The sequence below is a fragment of the Lobosporangium transversale genome (genome assembly GCF_002105155.1).
Source record: "Lobosporangium transversale strain NRRL 3116 chromosome Unknown BCR41scaffold_20, whole genome shotgun sequence".
NCBI lineage: Eukaryota > Fungi > Mortierellomycota > Mortierellomycetes > Mortierellales > Mortierellaceae > Lobosporangium > Lobosporangium transversale.
Genome location: NW_019028998.1, coordinates 133363 through 151533, shown reverse-complemented (window position 1 = coordinate 151533; position 18171 = coordinate 133363). Strand labels below are relative to the sequence as shown.

Sequence of the window (18171 nt, the reverse complement as noted above, 5' to 3'; positions counted from 1 at the left end):
ATACTCTTTTTTCTTTATTGTTGTTATTATTATTCTTATTGTTCTTATTATTCTTATTATTATCGTTATTATTAATTATTATTAGTTATTATTAATATTGATAGATATTATTGTTGTTGCAGACGTGTCGAGACTGAAAAAGTGTCGGGTAAGAAAAAAATTGTAGGCACACCTGTCATGGTTTAGATCCATAAGAATGCGGAAGCAGCAAATTGAACAATGTGTGGGAAGGAGGGGGAGGAGTGCCACACCGAACACAGCTGGTGTTCACTGAGAAAGAAGGAGTATGGCGTAATAATGTAGAAATGTAAAGAATAAGAATGTTGGGAAAGAAGTGAATGATGGAAAGGAATTTGAACAAATGCAAAGACAGTGGTGCGTAAATGCTCTAATATGAAACACGAGAAGCCACACAGCACGGGATCTTTAATGAAAGCTATCAACATGGCTCTTCCAGTGCATTTTCTTTCAAAACAGCTGCTGTCGCTGCATTTGCGCTTTCTGTGGCCAATTGTTCTCTGCCATGATCTTCCTTCTCCATCAAACTAATTGACAAGACCGGCGATTGTTGGCCATTACGTTCATGTTTGCTCTGCAAAGCGTCTGTATCATACATATCGAGTCCCATCTCACGAGCAAACTCATTATGTTCAATATTATCTGAAGCGTCATTGCTAGCATTAGCAACCGGCGCTGACTGCGCTGTATCCGAAGAACCATCGCGATGTGCTTTCACCAACTTGTCTATTGACGCATCGACAACTCCTGATCCTAACATTAGAGAAGCTCGAGAGGAGAAAGTGGCTTCATCTACGCTATCAGCAGCGTGGCAAGGTATAGGTGATGCCTGTATAGATGACTGCTTTGAAACCTGTCTCGATGTCTCCTCTCGTTCCCTTACTGCACTAAGTATCAACCCAACTTCTGATCCAACATCTGAGAAAGTATCCGACATGACAGAGGCGCAGCTATCAGGACTCTTGACGTTTTCGGAATCATCCAGTGCCTTTCCGTTTGCAGATACTGTGTGTTTTTGACTGGACTCTAATTTTGTTTGACCAGTACTGGAAGGTTTGTGCTGATGTATATCCTTTGTCTGATCATTGGTATCTTCCTGGTTTTCAACAGCGTCTTCTTCATCGCCAGAGATTTGAAGGAAGTTCGACATTGTGATTTGATTGTCAAAATTATCAAACTCATGTTCGAATTCTCCATTAGCAGAACCTCGTAAAGCTTCGCCGTCGCCGTTGATCTCCGTCTCTATGTCCCTGTATTCACCCTCATCTCGTTTTTCATCCGGATCCACGCCCCGGAGCCATTCATCTTGAAGAAGTTCTATTGCGGATGGTCGCAGCATGCTGCTCCTTGTAAAACATCTTTTCAAAAAGGCAATTCCTTTGGCACTCATCTGGGACGGATCTGGAAGAGGGGGATGTGAAGTTGCAACATGGTACATGACAGCCCATTCATTATCTAAATGTGCCCAAGGGCGACGACCTGTCGCCATTTCCAGTACACAGCAGCCCATCGACCAAATGTCCATGCTTCCTTTGCGACCCTTTTCCCCATTCTTGATCACCTCGGGCGCCATATACATAGGTGTTCCGTTCAAAGAATTTGCTCCAACGCCTACGTTTATACTATCTGTGGCTAAACGACCTTGTGTCCGTGTCCTTTGATTCTTGGCCAAAATCTTGGCTGCGCCGAAATCCACAAACTTAATATTGTCCAGATGATCAAAAAGAATATCTATCCAAGAAAAAAAAAAAAAAAAAACATATCAATTTGTATTAATGATTGGTCCTAAATTCGAGTTGGCAATGTCCGTTAATGAATTAAAACCAAATTGACCCCATTCATTCAAATCACTTACTATCTGGTTTAACGTCTCGATGGACAACATTCTTCTCGTGAAGATACGCGAGACCTTTCAGCATCTGAAGTGTATAAAACTTGATGACTTTTTCGTCTTCGATTCTGCCATGCTCTAGAAGGTCTGCCAAGCTGCCTCCTTGACAGTATTCCATAAATATGAAAACCTTGTGTCGATGAACCTCGATGTTGTCATATCGTACAATGTTAGGATGGTGTAACATCTTCATCACTCTCATTTCGTCATAAATTGACTTGACTAGGGCCGTGGATGGATTTTGGAAACGGATCTCTTTGACCGCTATCAGCTCTCCAGTATCAGAGTTTGTGCCCAAGTATACAGTGCCAAACGTGCCAGAACCAATATATTTGGCCATCTGCCAGCGGATCGCCACTGAATCCGTCAGCGCTGCCAAGACAACAAGAGAACGATCCTCAGGCTTTTGATCATCAAGAACTTTACCAATTACTTTGATTTCCTGTTCTCGTTCTGTCCGACCCTTTTCGAGGTTAGCTAGTCGCTCTACCTGCAAACGATGATTGCGCATTGCCTCTTCTGACAGAACAGATTCATTGGCTGTGGCCAACTTGAGGATGTCATTGATCTCTTCTACCAATCGTGCCTGATCCTTAGTTTTTTGCTGCTTTTGTCGCCCGTCACGATCATTGCGCGTTGCTTCACTCGAACGAGCTCCATGAATATCAAAGTGAGAAATCAAGAGAGTCATACATCCTGCAATTTTGGATCGCAGCCATGAAAACTCGGAATCACTAAGTGCTAGAATATTGTTTCCCTTTGTCATCTTCATAGCGAAGTTGAGGGCTGCCATTGCCCACCGGAAAGTTTGTCGTTCTGTTTGATCACAATCGTCGCATACAAAGCTGACCCAGTCAATAGAAAGTCGTAGTAGTTTCAAATTGAATTGAGTACGTGGCAATCCCTCCATTGCACTTAGGGAAGTCAATCCATAGTCTGAAGCGAAACGGAAAAATGGCTGAACAAGGTCTTGACAGTTCGCTACTTTCATCGTCACCTTGCGAAGCACTGTTACAGACTGTACGATTGAATCTGCTAACTTGTAAAAAGCCTTCTTGGTCTTGTTTAACTCTTTGTTGAGCGCAGCCACATTGGCTCGACTTTCGGTAATAATTTCGAGTCCATAAGGCTCTGCAATCTTCCCAAACCGTTTTTTGCAAGTATCCAGTAGACTTCCCCGCTCAGAGATCAATCGAACACGTCCAGGTTTCACGTCCAGATCAAATCCAGGTAAACCATCCAAATGTAGAATCGGGCCAGACCACACAAAGCGTTCACGAGGCGTTAATATAAGGATATATCCAGTCCCTGGCTGTTCAAAGCAGGACCGGAGTGTATGTGGGATATAAATCCCATTTTCGGCGACTTTGTGTTCAACAACCATATATATACCCATATTTTCTATGGTGTTGGTATATACCAAGACGTGATTTGTCTCTGCGAGCTTGGTCATCAATGATGCGAAGCTATCAGCCTTCTTTTTGTCTAGCAGGTATTCTGCAGCGTTCTCGAAAGTGTCTGTCAGCAGCCTTTAGCAGTCGAAATAGAAATAAAATAAAAAAATATAAATAAAAAAGTTAGACGAGCATAGCCTTGTAGATGTTCATTATTTCCTTTGAAACAAGGGGACAGGCGGGGATCATTGATCGTTACCTTCCGGATCGGCGGATTCTGTTGGCTCTAAAGCGGACATTCTCTAGAACCTTGCCGTAAAATTTTGTGACCTCACTTGCAGTCTGAGGTAGGTCCGGGTTCTCTTTCATCTGGTCCTGCAGATGCTTGTGGAGAAATGATGTTGATTTGCTCGTCAAGAAGCTATAGCACAGTAGTATATTACGTGAATGAGAGTGGTTAAATAAAAGTATAGAATAAAACAAAAGCTCAGTATCGGAAGGGAGGCAAATCAGGTTTTACCAAAGTTGTTCTGCCGTGTCCAGGCCTATGCCGTCGATAGCTTGACCAAGTACGCTGAGACTGTCCCATTCCAGGTCCAGAACCGAGTCGCTGTATTTTTTGGATTGACCCCAATACTCAACCTTCCATGACAACAGCTTGAAATAAAACTGTAATGAGGACTTTAGGATTTTTTCATACTCTGAATCAGTACAAGGCTCCAAATACCATCCATCTTGGTCGCTGCTCTCTAGCTCCTCGTATTCATATTTGATTCTGCATGCCAAGAACAGGGAAGTCTTGAAGTCTTCAAGCATCTGATCCACATTGAGCAAGGTTGGGACAGTAACACGATCAGCATACTCTAGTCGCAATCGCAAACACTCTTGCATCAGCTTTGTAGGGAACCGAGCCAGTTGCTGCAACTCACTCATAGCTGGTACGAGACCCATGCTAGCAAAGGCAACTGCGTTCTCCATCATGGTCTTCTTGATCTGCTTCATCGCCTTATGCAATGAGCTGAGGGTACTCTTCTCAAAAGTCCTCTCTAGTCCGTTCTCCTTGAGCAATTTATCGACAAAGGAAACTTCATCCTGACCAGCATTTTTGGATCGTGAAACCTCCAAGGTCTCGCTCCCTGTCCAGTTCCTAAGGATCTGTAACTGGATTTTCATCTTTTTCATTATGCTCGCATACGAATTAAGGGCACTGAGACGATGTTGAAACTTTGCAGAGCTATAAAGTGGTTTATCAACCGCGACTTCGGATAATTTTGGGTAAAGACTCTCGACGATATCGACTTTGTGAAGGACGTCTAGTACTTGGTCCAATGGCGACAATTTGCTGTTGGGGTCGACTTTGAAATCCATGACTTCTTGAAGGAAACTATCCACCTGGCCCCTTGCTGTCTCAATAAAGCGCTTTTCATCACTGATGGGTCGTGAATGGATGGTAGCACGGATACCCTGCCATATCTCCTGCTTCATTTCGGGTTGGATTTCAAAGTTGGGTTCTTCAAGACGTCTATTTTCGATGCTAAAGACTTCTCCAGTAAGGACGGACTGAAGCATACTCTGCCAATCTATTCGCTCTCGATTTAGTTCGAGGACGCCCTCATCTGAGTTGGAGGTCGGTTGCATGAAGCGGTCGAGCCGTTCCTGATCCTTATTGCTAGCTCCATCAGAGGATGGCTCGCCTTCGTCCTCGTCACTTTCGCCGCGGGTGTCGTAGTACAGATCGATAGGATCAGCCTCTCCGCCACCTGGAGAATCATTCAAGTCAAGGTCATGAAGGCCAAGCTGAATAGTATCTGAATTGCGTATGATTTGTTCATCTACTCCATCAGGGGTGGTTCTATTGATATCTCCATCATCATAAGGCCCTTCATCGAGATCTAGATTATCATTATCATCATTGTCATTTTCATTGTCATTGTCATTGTCATTGTCATTATCATCGTCCGAATTTCCGTCCGAGTTATCCTGTCCTGGCTCGTCGTCGTCCGGTGCAAAGAAGAAGCGGACGCCTTTTTTACGTTGAAGAACGGGTGAGGGAATTGCAATAGTATGTGATGCGATGGTTTGATGAGCCCTGTAATGAACACCATAGTAATAATAGTAATAATAATAATAATAATAATAATAACAATAATATTAGTATTAATATTAATAATAATATCCTTGGTTAAAGCTGTCTTACAAAGCTAAACTGTTTAAAAAAAAAAAAAAAAAAAGCCAGATATGCAAGGAAGATGCAGTAGTGTGACATCCTACCCAAATGTACTATGGCCGTTAATATGACTTGTACGATGTTCCTCCACACTTGGACGCAAGGGCCAAGTCATGGTGAGTGTGCTACGGTCCGATTTCTTTTGAAATGAAGAAGGACGTGCAACAGCATCTTGATCCTCGCCTTCTTGTACACGGTGAGTGGACATTCTGTCCTGTTTCTTTTTTTTTTTTTATTTTTTTTTATTTTTTTTTTTACTTTTTTCAAGGACTGAATGAAGTGTTGCAAGATTATATTTCAAGAATAAAGAAAGGAAATGACTAAGACACAAAAAAAAAAAAAAAAAAAAAAAAGGGGGGGGGGGGGGGAACGAGTAGGGTGAGGAAAGAAAGATGCAAGATGTGAAGAAGAAAAGGAAGCTAAAGGAATATTCTCAGTGCAGGACGGACATCAGGTCAGGGCGAAGAGAAGAGAGAAAGAAGAGAGAAAAAAAAGGAAGACCAATGATAGCAGCTTTTGTTAATGTGGATAAAAACTCCATTTCCCACAACCACTCGCCGCACTGCGCCCTTCACTCTTTTCTTCGACCGTAATATGGTTATACAACATACTATCCTTCACCTTAAAATGCACCTCTTGCACCTATCCAGCAACACTCCTGAACATTTGTTCCTGACTGACTTTAATTTTTTTTATCGACTTTATTTTATTTTATTTTTTTTTTATCTGGTCAAGTGCATTGCAGGCAACGATAGCGCTTTTTTATTCTTCCTAAATGGGCTTTAAGGTTATCTCCACATGGACCACGCGAAACTACATTACAACTAACTCGAGCACGTGTTCTCACTTCATTAAAAACCCTTCGTTCTTCTTTCCTTTTCCTTTTCCTTTTCCTTTTCCTTTTCCTTTTCTTTTTACACATGAATGTTCGTTATGGCCAACGGTATATTCTCCGCACCTAGGACTTTTATCGATTTGCATTTTAAGCTCTCGTCTTTCACTTTTAATCCCTAAATCCTTCAATGAAGTCAAGAACACCGAGTTTGAAAACAAGGTAATAGTATCGTATCGCCGAGAACGAATGGCAATGCTTTATACGTTATACTTATTTTATTTGATTAACTATGTTTGATTCTTCTCTCCCTTCTTTCCTCTTTCCTATACTGACTCTCTGCAAAATGATTGTATTTACAAGGCATCAAAGTTGATGATATGAAGTGCCTTCTTTCGCTCCCTTTCATCCTCACGCTGAAAAAAAAAAAAAAAAAAAAAAATTGTTCAAAGGTTAGGATCGGAAAGATTAAAGTCAGTTTCATTTATATTACATCGAATTATATTTTTCTTTTTTTCCCTTATCTCTCCTTCTTTTTCCTCTACCTTCTCCATCCAGTTAAGGCCCACAACGACTCCGGCAAGGATGGCAATTGCAGTAACAAGGACAACAAATACCCAAGGAACATAATCTCCTGGACGGATATAGAGCTCTAACGTCCATTCACTCGGTCCGCCTTTGTTCTCGGCCTGCATAGAAACATTTTCGCCCATTCCGTTGCCGCCTTCTAATCCATATCCAGATGAAGGTGTTGATGGACGGGACGCATCCTCTGCCTGATATGGAATGATGATCAACTGTGAATTTGGAATTACTCCCGCATATGTCGTAAAATGCTCGTCCTGATTTCTAGTCACGCCAACAAACAATTCTTCAACATAATTGTTGGTCCTGCCCAAACCAAACAACGAGAATGGAAGTGCCAGATTCATATAAGTTGATGATGGATACTGTGCAACTTGATTCGCTCGCTTGATTCCAGATGTATCCAGTACTGTAAATTTGAATGTTGCACCTGGATAATTGACCCCAAAGGGCTTTGCTCCTTCTTTGGTCGGACGCTTATCGTTGGGCCCGGACCATGTAGGTGACACACCATTAGAAGCTAATGTCTTTAAGAAAAATGCATCATTAAAATAATTGTTATGGATCATCGTAATAGCTCTCCCTGCAACTCCTTGTTGTAGTGGTGAGTTACGGAGTAGCATAATGTCCACGGTGCCCTATCAAGAGTAAATATCAATATTAGTAAAAAGAAATATAAGTCTATTACTTTTTTTTTTTTTTTTTTTTTTTTTTCTCCTTAAAAGTAATAATAATTACTTACATCCTCATCTAGATCCATAAAGGCAGCGGCTCGTACATCTTGGACAAAGTTCAATGCATCTGCACCATCTGTCACCTTAACAAAGCTTCGTCTCTTTGCTGCCACAGCTGAAGGCAAACAGACATCATCGCCTGTAGAACACAAAACCGATTGAAGCAGTGTTGCGCTGGATGGTCGACGGTTATCTCCTGGTGTACCACTCACCACCAACAAATCCGGATATCCGTCCAAGTTGTAGTCCCCAACATGCACTGCCACCGGCAGCCTGCCCTTGAAATCAGGATCAGAAAGCAAAAGCTGCTGGCCATCTGGTAATACGCCATTCAGAGGGAATTGAACCAAGGCCTACCAATAAAAAAAAAAAAAAAAAAAAAAAAAAAAAAGATATCGTTAACAGGATCGTAGCGCAAACAAGTAAGGAGTAAATTTTTTTTTTTATATCCTTCTTGCCCTCTGTTCCATTAGCCTGGATCTATAAACTGGTAAGAAGAAGTTCGCATATTTACCCCGGGACTGGTGTTATGATCAGGATCGACGCTGAACGAGAAGTTCGGATCTGCAACACAGAGATTGGAGACCTGACGACAGTCATTCTGGCCCTTTGATGTGCATAACGGCATTTGTTGATTATAGTAGACATAGATCGAACATTGTCCATGCGTGTCGCAAGCAGGCACTACAAAATCTACTGCACCATCGCCATCAATGTCAGCAAAAGTGACCTGCCCAGCGCCTTCTGGAAGCAATCCACTGACTGCAAACGAGAACCCTAGGTCCTTATTGTTGACATAAACGACATAACTACGTTGATGGCCATCAAAACAAGTCAGGAAAATATCTACAGATAAATACGTTTTTATAAGAGCCAATTCGTCGTTTAACCTAGTTGTTTACCGGCTGGTCATTATCAACTTGTATAAACTTTAAAAAATTAAACTGGATGATCCGCCGTTTACCTGCCAAGCAATCCCCGTTGAGATCAACAAATGCACTTGAATGAGGTTTAGAAAGCGTACACAATGGTCCTGACTCGCCAGTGAAGTTCATAGGCATACTATATCATTATTGCGATATATGTATATAAAAGCATTAGTTCTCCCTCCCAAGGTTCAGCGCAGGATCAAATGCGTGAGGAATGCTGACAATACCAATGTGCCTACATTTCAAAAATCTTGTTTGGAATCTCTGGCGTATAGACATTCTTCCAGACAGACAACGTGCTTACACCTGCCTGGTATCCCTCGAAAGCATATCCCAAGAGATCTGTCAACATATCCCCGTTCAAGTCGAATGTCATGGGCTGTTGAGTTGTTGCGGAAGGAATAATGATGAAGTTTGGGTCTGCTCAGTTTTTTTTTTTTTTTTTTTTTTTTTTTTTTTAAATAAAAAAAATAAGTAAAATAAAATCCGCAAGTTCATAGTGTAAATAAAAAAAACCAAGGAGCCAATGTTAGCACTTATTATTCCGTCTAGGGTCTTTGTTTCATTGTCTATAGCCTATTCTCACAGCCCGCACTTACCAAATCCATCGTCAATATTTCCGAGATAGATACGCATCATTAATTCTCCATCCACGTCAGGCTCTGGATTTTGTTGACCCATAACTAATAGATCCAGTTTGCCATCACGGTTGAAATCTCCAGGTACAATGTTGGTAATGATGAAGCTCTGAGGTGTTTGTGATATGGTTACATTTGCTGAGGGAAGTAAAGTAAATGTCCAAGCGGCTATTCATAGCAGAAAAAAAAACAATAAAAAAAAATAAAATAAAATGATATAGAAAGGTAATAAAAAGTTAGGGCGATATTTTACAATATCCAATACGCAAAAAGACAACAATACTATATCATGATATTAATCATAGAAGTGGATTCCTGCTTCCAGTTTTTTTCTTTTTCCTTTTTTTTCGACAATGTTTTCAATGACTTACCATGATCCCAAAGATATATGCTAATAGAAGTCTGATCGTCGCTCAGTGTGATAATGTCCGTACTAAACCGATAAATGAAGGAATAGTAGCCAAGAAGAATAGTAAGTAAAATAACACCGTCTATATATCACCAATCAAAATGTCTTTTTTTTTTTTTTTTTTTTTTTTTTTTTTCAAGCCAGAAATGTGCCTATGAGTGAGCCAACACACTTACAATTTGTCTCCGTTAAAGTCCCCAAAAGCAGCCACTGTACCTTGAACGTCTTTTAAACCAACGTTGGCATCAACATTATATAGTCCGCTTGTTGGGAACTTCCGTGCTAATATGGTTGGGCTTATGGCGAGCAACGATAGCGATACAGCCCAGATTGGGAATAGCTTCATTTGCTTGCTTCTATTTTTTAAACTGGGTTAATCACCTCCCCTGGGAAATGAGAATTCAGATGTTGTCAAGCTTTTTTTTTTTTTTTTTTTTTTTATTGTTATTGCTGTGTTTAATGTGTTGTTGTTGTTGTTTATTGGGCTTGTTAATGCTGACACTATTTCGTTGTCCAATTGACCGTTGATATTCCCAAAGTCGATGGCGGCTGAGTAAAAGAGGGTTTCAATTTCAAAGAACGACACATGATAGAAGGGCTTTGTCACGTGACAGATACCTACGAACATTTAGACTATCGAGATAGTTTTTGCAACAGCCACGAAGAGCAGAAAAAAGATAAAATCAGTCGAGTTTACAATCATCGACCACTGACTTGGCAGTCTGACTTCCTTAGAGAAGTAGAGGAAATAAAAAACCAAGGCAAGTCATTACAGCTCAGTTGAGCAAAGTTAGCTCTGTTTGGGGTAGAGGTTGTGGGTTTGACAATCGAATGCACATATCTCTTTCCGAGGCTCTTTGTGCGAAAGAAAAAAAAAAAAAAAAAAAAAAAAGAAAAAAAAAAATCAGGCATTATAGACACACAGTAGATGGCTAACAGGACAGGATAGTAAAGCCTTGTTAAATCATTGCTACATTATGCCGCAAAGTGTCGGTCATAGGGAAATACATTGTTTGCTGGCATGAGCGATTTTCCTACATTTCCAAGTGCCTAGAGCGCCAGAATATCGATTCAAGAGGGGAGAGAGCGGCAACGCACGTCGATTGTGCTAGACACTTTTTGCCAAGCATTCTATCAGTCTGACGTGATGGCACCGCAAAACATCTAGTAACGTCGTGTGGGAACATCTGCATGAACTTGTGATATCAAGAAAAAGGGAATTTCGAAAACGAATATTTAACAAACATCATCGCGAGAATATGTCACTAAAAAAAAAAAAAAAAAAAAAAAAAAGATGAATAAGGCCCACTCATGTGCATGTACGCCCCGGCACGGGCCATGCCAAGAAAGAATGCAAGAAAGAAAGCAAGAAAGAAAGCAAGAAAGAAAAAAATGCATATGGTATATGCTATATTACGTTACGTGTGTGGATTTCGTTTTTGTGTGGAAATGAAAAGTGGTCCGTGCAGATCGTGTCCTGGATGACTACAAATACTCTTTTGATTTCGTTTTTTTTTTTTTTTTTTTTTCCTCCTCAACTAGCATCTCTTCATTTCTTCTAAATATTTTTCCAAACACATAACACATATTCACACATTCTTAAGAAAAAAAAAAAAAAAAATGTCCAGCAACCGCAATACGACCGGTTCCCACCAGCAAGGAGGACACAAAGGTGGTGACAACCCAATGACATCGGAAGACGCGTCAAGAATCCAGAGTGCCGCGGATCGAAATCCGAAATCTGCCACTGCCACCACCGGCTTCAAGGAGCGCGCCATGTCGACCGCTGCCAAGAACGAAGAATCGGGCAAGAAGTAAAAAGAGATAGCGATTATTTCCAAGGAAATGGCAGCCATCCAACGGACTGAATGTAGCAGAGGATCAAGCAGGCCTTACAAACAAAAAAAAAAAAAAAAAAAAAAAAAAATGTCAACCTGCGCTGATCTAAGGCCTCTTCGTGTAGTCATCTAACTTTGAAAGTAATAAAAAAAACCCTTTTTTGGCTCAATTAATCTCCACCTTGTTTTTTTTTTTTTTTTTTTTTTTTTTTTTTTAAAAAAAAACCCCCCCGTTTGCTTCGGATAGGCAGACTTCCGAATCTACTGAGAATAAATCCCTCCAAACCAGACTACTGGGGATTCAAGGACGCTTTTTTAAAAAAAGACCAACGGGGGTGAGAGTGAGCATTACAGATTAGCAACAGGGTGAATAGAATGACTAAAAGGATGCACTACAAATGTTCGATGCAGAAGTTCAAAACAGGATACAAAACAGTGAAGAGTCCTCTAGTCTTGAATGCTGGCTAGACTCACAAGCATTTTATGCACAGAGTAGCCTTGGGTGAGCTATGATGGCATGTGGCGATTGGAACTCAAGCTGATGGCCGCATCAGTAAATTTACCCTTAAAACATATCTGGTTCTTCCGTAGATCTTCCGATACTGCTCGGCTTGTCAGATTTCGGATGGCTTCTCAGGTTTGGATGTCCGCCATAGTATATGCTTCATAGATTGAACGACATCAATAATTTTTTTTTATTGCATCAATGTGAACTAAAAGAGGACTATATACAAGATCAGCTTCGCGTAACCAAGCATGAAGAAGATGAAAATAAAACAAAAATGGACCAATGAATGATGAAATAATGAAACAGGGGAAAAAAAAAGAAAGAAAAGGAAAAAGAAAAGGCAGAGAATACATTGCTTGATCCTTATCTTCTTTTAGACAACAATAACAAGCCCAGGGCGTTGTTGGGCCAATGCCCATTCCTTGCCCTTCTTCAGCGCATTCATCTTTCGCGTCAGTTCACTGCTATGACCTGCTTGAAGAGGTACCCACCCATTTGTCTGCTCTACTGTCTCAGTTTGATTGGATGGGGGCGCTGCATCTCCCTGTTTCCCTTGCTCCTGTAATTCACCCGTTCCGATTCCACTGCAACTGCTGACATTAAGCCTCTTCAAGTTCACACAGCCGCTCAACACCTCTCGAACCCCTCGTTCTGTCACACGAACGCATCCTCGGATCTCAAGCTCCTCTAGTGAATGCTTTCCAGGCTCCGAGGCATCGAATCTTGCAAGCTTATACAAGCTTGCATCCGATACTGCAGACCCACAGAATGATAAGTCTAGTCGTTTCAAAAATAAACAGTTTTCGCTCAAGGCTTCAACCGCTACATCAGTTAATGCACAGCAAAATGAAAGTGAGGCAACTTGGAGATGTGGCATGTTTGGCGCTAGTGCCACAATCGCCTCATCAGTCAAAAAAGTGCAGTCTGAAAGGTGAAGTTCGCGCAGATTTGGAAAACAAGGATCCACCAAAGGGTTGTAGCCTTCATGTACACTCCCATTACTGTCCTTTAGCTGATTTTGGAATACCATATTCTTTCTGCTGGGATCCAAAGAGACAAATGCCTCTGAAGAAATGGTGGTACAACGTTGGAGATTCAAATACTCTAGCTGTTTGGATCCATACAGAGACAAGTGAATGAAGCTCTTGTCCGTCAGGTTCTTACAGTAGGACAAGTTCAAACGTGCAAGATATGGGCATCCTTTTGGCCCTGACGACGGTGCTCCAACATCCAATGTTTTGCCATGAGGCGCATTTTGTGATTGTTGAGGGATCGTCGCAGGGTCGACATCCATTGGAGAAGGCGAGCTTGATGTTGCATCAAGCTGCTCGGTTTGCTCATCCAAATCAGATCCTATCTCAATAGAGGGACGACGTTTCAACAACGCCTGAGCCTCATCCATGGATGTATCTGCAGGCGCTGTCGCAGAGTGGAGTGCCGCCGCGTCCTTCAATACGGGATGGTCCTCTGCCTGAGAACCCAAGACATTCTCAACAACATGTTGTTTTTGAAGAGAACTACTTTCAGTCATAGCTTCCTTTGGATATAGGCCATAAATAGTTTCGTCGCCCAGCTTCCTGCAGTTGGAGAAATCGATCGATCGCAGCTGTGGACAATACACGCCTAGAGATCGAAAACCAGCATCCGATACATTCCAACAACTGTGCAAATCAAGGTCCTGTACTGCCGGAATATGAGCTGCAAGCATCGATAACCCCTTGTCTGACACTAAAAAGCAGTCTCGTAAAGAGACCCGTGTGGTCCTTGTCCTATTGCTTTTCAGCACTGTATTGCAAAGATCGGCCAGTACAGAATCCGTGACGAATTTCTTGTACTTGGACAAGTCCAAATCTCTTAATATACCGCTATTCTCCAGGATAAGGCTGTTCCAACCCCTGCATACGCGCCTTGCTTTCAAAAGTTGGTCCAGGGCCAAGTTGTCTAGAATCTGGACTACAATGCATTCGTCCAAATCCTGGAACGTAGCAGGTCCAGTAAGCTTCTTTGGAGCCATTTTCATTTGTACAGAGACATCAGAGGATCCACGACTCTCCTGTGACAACTTATGGGGACTGGTTGGAGTCTGACCACCAGTGGTGTCAGCCATAGCCCGTGACAACCTTGCTATCGCACTTGATGTTGCAGGCGAATGGCTCGTGTCCACTTGTGATTTCGCTCCTGCAGCCTCTGCTAATTTGAGAAGGTCCTGCTGTGTCCATACAGCCACACTTGCACGCCTTCTTTTAGGGTTACTTTCCTTTAAACCTCGGATCGTTGGATTACGGATCGTTGGAGAGTCTAGTACATTCTCGGTCGTTGGTGCTATGCTGACGTCTTGATCAAACACTGGCTCCTCCAAAATAGTTGACGTTCCTTCTGTGGCAGATGGCCCATCAAAATTTTCTATGGCTGGCTCTGCCGGTGACGCTACAAGCGGAGAGGCTGTAATACGATGTCCGAGTGAGAAATCATCTGTAGGAGTCATGGGAAGAACACTAATGGCTGTGATGAAGAATTGCATCTTTCAGTAAATTCAAGTTTCTTAATTGTATTGTTTCGTGATTGGAAAGCAGGGTATAGTTCTTTATGCGGCCTTTTTTTTTTTTTTTTTTTTTTTTTTTAAAAAAAAAAAACATTTATAGCATATCTTACCTGATGGGTGACCAGCCTCGATGGGATGAATTGGTCGAGGAGATATAGAGTGCATACTATCCTGATCAAAGCTTCGGACTGAAGGACTAGTTGCTTCGTCCTCCATTAAACTGGCTGATTGCTCGATGGTGGGCACAGACAAGCTTCGTGGTATGTTGAGTGACTCGTTATCGAAGTCTTGCTCCTCAACTTCCTCGCCATTCATTTCTTGATCGGATAGGTGTTGACGACTGTTTCTGATGATCCAGTTTTTGTATTGGCGATTGCCTTCTGCTGTGATTATCTCTGCTGCGCCTGGTACGGCCTCAAAAACAGCCTCCAAATTGTCTTTTGTCAAGACAAAGACTTCGACATCTGAAACGGCTTTTACGTTAGCGATCCGTGGTACATCCAGCAGTACTGCAATCTCTCCGAAGAATTGTCCATCATGGAATCGAGCCAGAACATGCAAGTTATCATCAGAGAGAATCTCAACCATACCCGATATAATAAAAAACATCTCTCGGCCAATTTCTCCACGTTGGATAATACTCTCACCCAAATTATAAGTTCTTGGCTCGACCTTGAGAGAAATCATATGTATTATCTCTGGAGAACAACTTTGAAAAAGCGGGACCTACAAATATCTCATGCTCGTTAGTCAAGAGAAAATAATAATAATAATAATAATAATAATAATAATAATAATAATAATAATAATAAAAAGGTTTTTTTAAGAAGCATTTTTTTTTTTTTATTTTTTTTTTTTTATACATATAATAATGAACAACTCACCTTGCGGAGAGCTCCATGAACGTCACTCTTTGCAAAGCCATCTGATCTAGAATCGTCTTGACAAAAGTCCGGCCTATTTGTTCCGTTATCTAGAGATCTTCGAACTGAAACAGATTGTCGTCGCTTGAGATACATCTGATATCGCTCTTGGGTCTGGTACCCAATAGCCCTGGCCATTTCTGGTGATTGTTCCATCACCTTGACTAGATCATCGCCTGAGAGGATAGCGATTGTACAGCGGTTTTTTGCAAGGACATCCATGGATCGAGGAACTTTGTAGAGTACACCGACATCCCCGAAAAAGTTATTCTCTTTGATCTCATAATACGTTGCCTCATTATCGTGGGAGGCGACTTTGACAGTTCCTCGGAGGACATAGAACATGGCGCTTGATTGCTCAGACCGCCTGATGATATGGTCCTGAGGATAATAGTGTCGGATATGCATTCTAGAAGCGAGTTGATGGATGCCCTCTGGTGTACAATCTCGGAAGAGCGGATGCTCTAATAGAGACTGATAGAGTTTTGGGGGAAGGGTGGCACCAGGGGATGGTTGAGTAGGGGATGAAGGTGGAGAGGAGAGTCCATTGAGAGTCAAGGCAAGACCATGTCTGGATGGTGGTGGGCAAGACTGACGTCTGAACGAGTCACGTCTTTGATCTTTAACTGGCGACTCGGGTGGCGTCCGAAGTGATGGAGGTAGTGGTATGTGTGAGATTGCTTGAGGAGTGGAGACATCCAATGAAATTTTTGAGGAGAGCACACGGGGAGAGGAGTTGAGTGCAGGATGGAGTCCAGGGCTTAGAGAGTCTTTTGGGGGAGCGGGAGATGTTGGTCTGCTGTTGTCGAAAGAGTTGAGGGAGGGCGACTCTGTGTTGAAGGAGGGGACGTCTAGGTCTCTGTTATGATCGTGGGAAAGATCAGCAGTAGAAGCCTTTGGCAGCGATGGTGAGGACGTTGGGCACAGCATAGGCATATACTAGATATCGGAAAATGTTTGGTCTGATGCGTTTAGTGTTGGTGTTGCAGAAAAGAATGGAAGTTGTAGTAATTAGATCATTCATACGACTGCTGATAACTGTCGATTAAAATGAGGAAGTGTGTAAGATCTATTTGAAAGGATGTTTAACAGAGAAAAGGCAATGGGATGGTAATGAAAGGATGGTAATGAAAGGATGGAAAGAAGAAAGAGAAAGAAAAAAGAAAAAAGAAAAAAGAAAGAAAGAAAGAAAGAACAAAAAATATGACGATTGATGGGATAAAAAAAAAAAAAGAATATTAAGCCTGCTGAAAGTTAATGTCATTGGAGTGACAAAAAGGACAATTTTTTTTTTTTTTTTTATCCAGCCACTCCACTCCACTCCACTCCACTCGCTTACCTACATATACATCAACATCCACACGACACATGGAACACTGCATTCATTACTAAATATTCAAACATGCCTTCTCTTTCTTCCCCTTCCTTTCCTTTCTTTCCCTTCCTTACTCTCTTTTCCCCCTATTGCAATTTACCGTTGTGTTGTTGAGCTCTTTCTTTTCTTTTTCTTTTTCTTTTTTACTTTGGGAGTCATAGATAGAAAAAAAAAAAAAAAAAAAAAAAAAAAAAGGGGGGGTGTGAGAGGGAAAAAGAAAAAAAAAAAAAGAGAGAGAGAGAACTTTGAATAGAAGAAGGGCTATGTCTATGTCTGTGCAGATTGTGGTTATAGCTTTATGCTTTAAAATTTGTAGACATGCTCTCATTTTTTCTGTCCAAGGTTTTGTGCTCACACTGTTAGCTCGTCTTGTTCACGCGATTCTTTTGTGATGAATGCATAAAAGAAAAAAAAAAAAAAAAAAAAAAAAAGATGGAATGTGAAATGACAAGTAATGCAAGAGATGGAGACAAGTACGAAAAGGGAGTAGAAGGGAGTATAAGGGAGAAGGAGAGAGAACATCGTCCATTTTGCTGGATCAGGAAACGATGCTTTTTAATCCAAGACTATGATTGAATTGATTTGGTCGACAGGACTTTTTCTTTATAATTCAACATCCATGACGAACTTGCAAGCAAACTAATTGCCGATAGAGAATGACTAAATAAAATGGGCTATATTTACTTTTACGCTACCCAACTACTCACGTTTATACACACACAGCATTCCTCGATTTTGGTGATTCGGTTTGTTCAACGGTCTGTGTCTCTGGGTCGAGTCTGTGCAAAAAATAAAAAATAAAATGAGCACAGGAAAAAAAAAAAATCATGCAACCTTAAACGCAACTTCCCATCTTCCCCATTCCGCAAAAGGAAATGGCAGAGATGACTTGGCAATATGAAGTAAAAAAAAAAAAAAAAAAACTCTTAGTGCTGCCATTCCGGTAACTAACCCTTGCAAGTCGTTTGTGTCCCACTGGCTTTGCTCATACAACCTATTCTTAATATTAAAAACATCTTTGCAAGCCTCCCCCCCTATTAGTTTCGGCAGCTATTCACGTGACCACGGTATTGAAAATATGGCCAAATGCGGCCTTGATGGTAAAGTGAGTGAGCATAAAAAAAGGACGTTGTAATCTGTGATATGCAGTGGAGAAAAAAAAAAAGCCCAGCGGAGACAAAACAGGATGATTGAGTTTGACGAATATGATTATGAAGTGACTAAAAAATAAAAAAAGTACTTAATGTTGAAGATGATTGGAAGAGTCAAATATCTTGACAATAAACGTCCCTAAGCATCTTTGCCATTCCTCCGTCTGTTTTCAGATC

At 41.4% G+C, this 18171-nt stretch overlaps 4 protein-coding genes across 4 annotated transcripts; 1 reads left to right on the top strand and 3 right to left on the bottom strand.

Annotated features, from left to right (window-relative positions):
- Window positions 1–112: 112 nt before the first annotated feature.
- Window positions 113–5783, bottom strand: BCR41DRAFT_323018 (hypothetical protein). Its single transcript, XM_022021495.1, has 5 exons — window positions 5575–5783; window positions 3824–5392; window positions 3563–3724; window positions 1874–3438; window positions 113–1749 (listed from the first exon to the last, which is right to left on the bottom strand). Exons 1-5 carry the CDS (start codon window positions 5736–5738, stop codon window positions 440–442), a joined length of 4770 nt encoding a protein of 1589 aa, XP_021880993.1. The 5' UTR covers window positions 5739–5783; the 3' UTR covers window positions 113–439.
- An 836-nt stretch (window positions 5784–6619) lies between these two features.
- On the bottom strand, window positions 6620–10086 carry BCR41DRAFT_386714 (hypothetical protein). Its single transcript, XM_022027823.1, has 9 exons — window positions 9834–10086; window positions 9620–9681; window positions 9210–9416; window positions 8850–9030; window positions 8646–8743; window positions 8196–8527; window positions 7690–8034; window positions 6908–7585; window positions 6620–6778 (listed from the first exon to the last, which is right to left on the bottom strand). Exons 1-9 carry the CDS (start codon window positions 10001–10003, stop codon window positions 6719–6721), a joined length of 2133 nt encoding a protein of 710 aa, XP_021880992.1. The 5' UTR covers window positions 10004–10086; the 3' UTR covers window positions 6620–6718.
- Window positions 10087–11277: 1191 nt separating this feature from the next.
- Window positions 11278–11628, top strand: BCR41DRAFT_396589 (hypothetical protein; the record flags this gene model as incomplete). Its single annotated transcript, XM_022028822.1, has 2 exons — window positions 11278–11471; window positions 11607–11628. The coding sequence occupies 2 exons, from the start codon at window positions 11278–11280 to the stop codon at window positions 11626–11628; spliced, it is 216 nt and encodes a 71-aa protein (XP_021880991.1).
- A 567-nt stretch (window positions 11629–12195) lies between these two features.
- BCR41DRAFT_323011 (hypothetical protein) lies at window positions 12196–16638 on the bottom strand. The gene is made up of 3 exons (XM_022021494.1): window positions 15430–16638; window positions 14656–15271; window positions 12196–14505 (listed from the first exon to the last, which is right to left on the bottom strand). Exons 1-3 carry the CDS (start codon window positions 16402–16404, stop codon window positions 12377–12379), a joined length of 3720 nt encoding a protein of 1239 aa, XP_021880990.1. The 5' UTR covers window positions 16405–16638; the 3' UTR covers window positions 12196–12376.
- Between the last annotated feature and the right edge of the window lie 1533 nt (window positions 16639–18171).

What these genes read in the sequence shown, in the direction of transcription:
- BCR41DRAFT_323018 (XM_022021495.1), bottom strand. Translation starts at nt 5,738, where the DNA reads ATGTCCACTCACCGTGTACAAGAAGGCGAGGATCAAGATGCTGTTGCA. An exon ending in AACGGCCATAGTACATTTGG is followed by an intron (nt 5,393 to 5,574) that starts GTAGGATGTCAC and finishes TGTTCATTACAG; the next exon opens with GGCTCATCAAACCATCGCAT. An exon ending in TCGAGACGTTAAACCAGATA is followed by an intron (nt 1,750 to 1,873) that starts GTAAGTGATTTG and finishes TTTCTTGGATAG; the next exon opens with ATATTCTTTTTGATCATCTG.
- BCR41DRAFT_386714 (XM_022027823.1), bottom strand. Translation starts at nt 10,003, where the DNA reads ATGAAGCTATTCCCAATCTGGGCTGTATCGCTATCGTTGCTCGCCATA. An exon ending in AAATATTGACGATGGATTTG is followed by an intron (nt 9,031 to 9,209) that starts GTAAGTGCGGGC and finishes AAAACTGAGCAG; the next exon opens with ACCCAAACTTCATCATTATT. An exon ending in ATCATAACACCAGTCCCGGG is followed by an intron (nt 8,035 to 8,195) that starts GTAAATATGCGA and finishes TTTTATTGGTAG; the next exon opens with GCCTTGGTTCAATTCCCTCT.
- BCR41DRAFT_323011 (XM_022021494.1), bottom strand. Translation starts at nt 16,404, where the DNA reads ATGCCTATGCTGTGCCCAACGTCCTCACCATCGCTGCCAAAGGCTTCT. An exon ending in TTCATGGAGCTCTCCGCAAG is followed by an intron (nt 15,272 to 15,429) that starts GTGAGTTGTTCA and finishes AGATATTTGTAG; the next exon opens with GTCCCGCTTTTTCAAAGTTG. An exon ending in CGAGGCTGGTCACCCATCAG is followed by an intron (nt 14,506 to 14,655) that starts GTAAGATATGCT and finishes TCTTCATCACAG; the next exon opens with CCATTAGTGTTCTTCCCATG.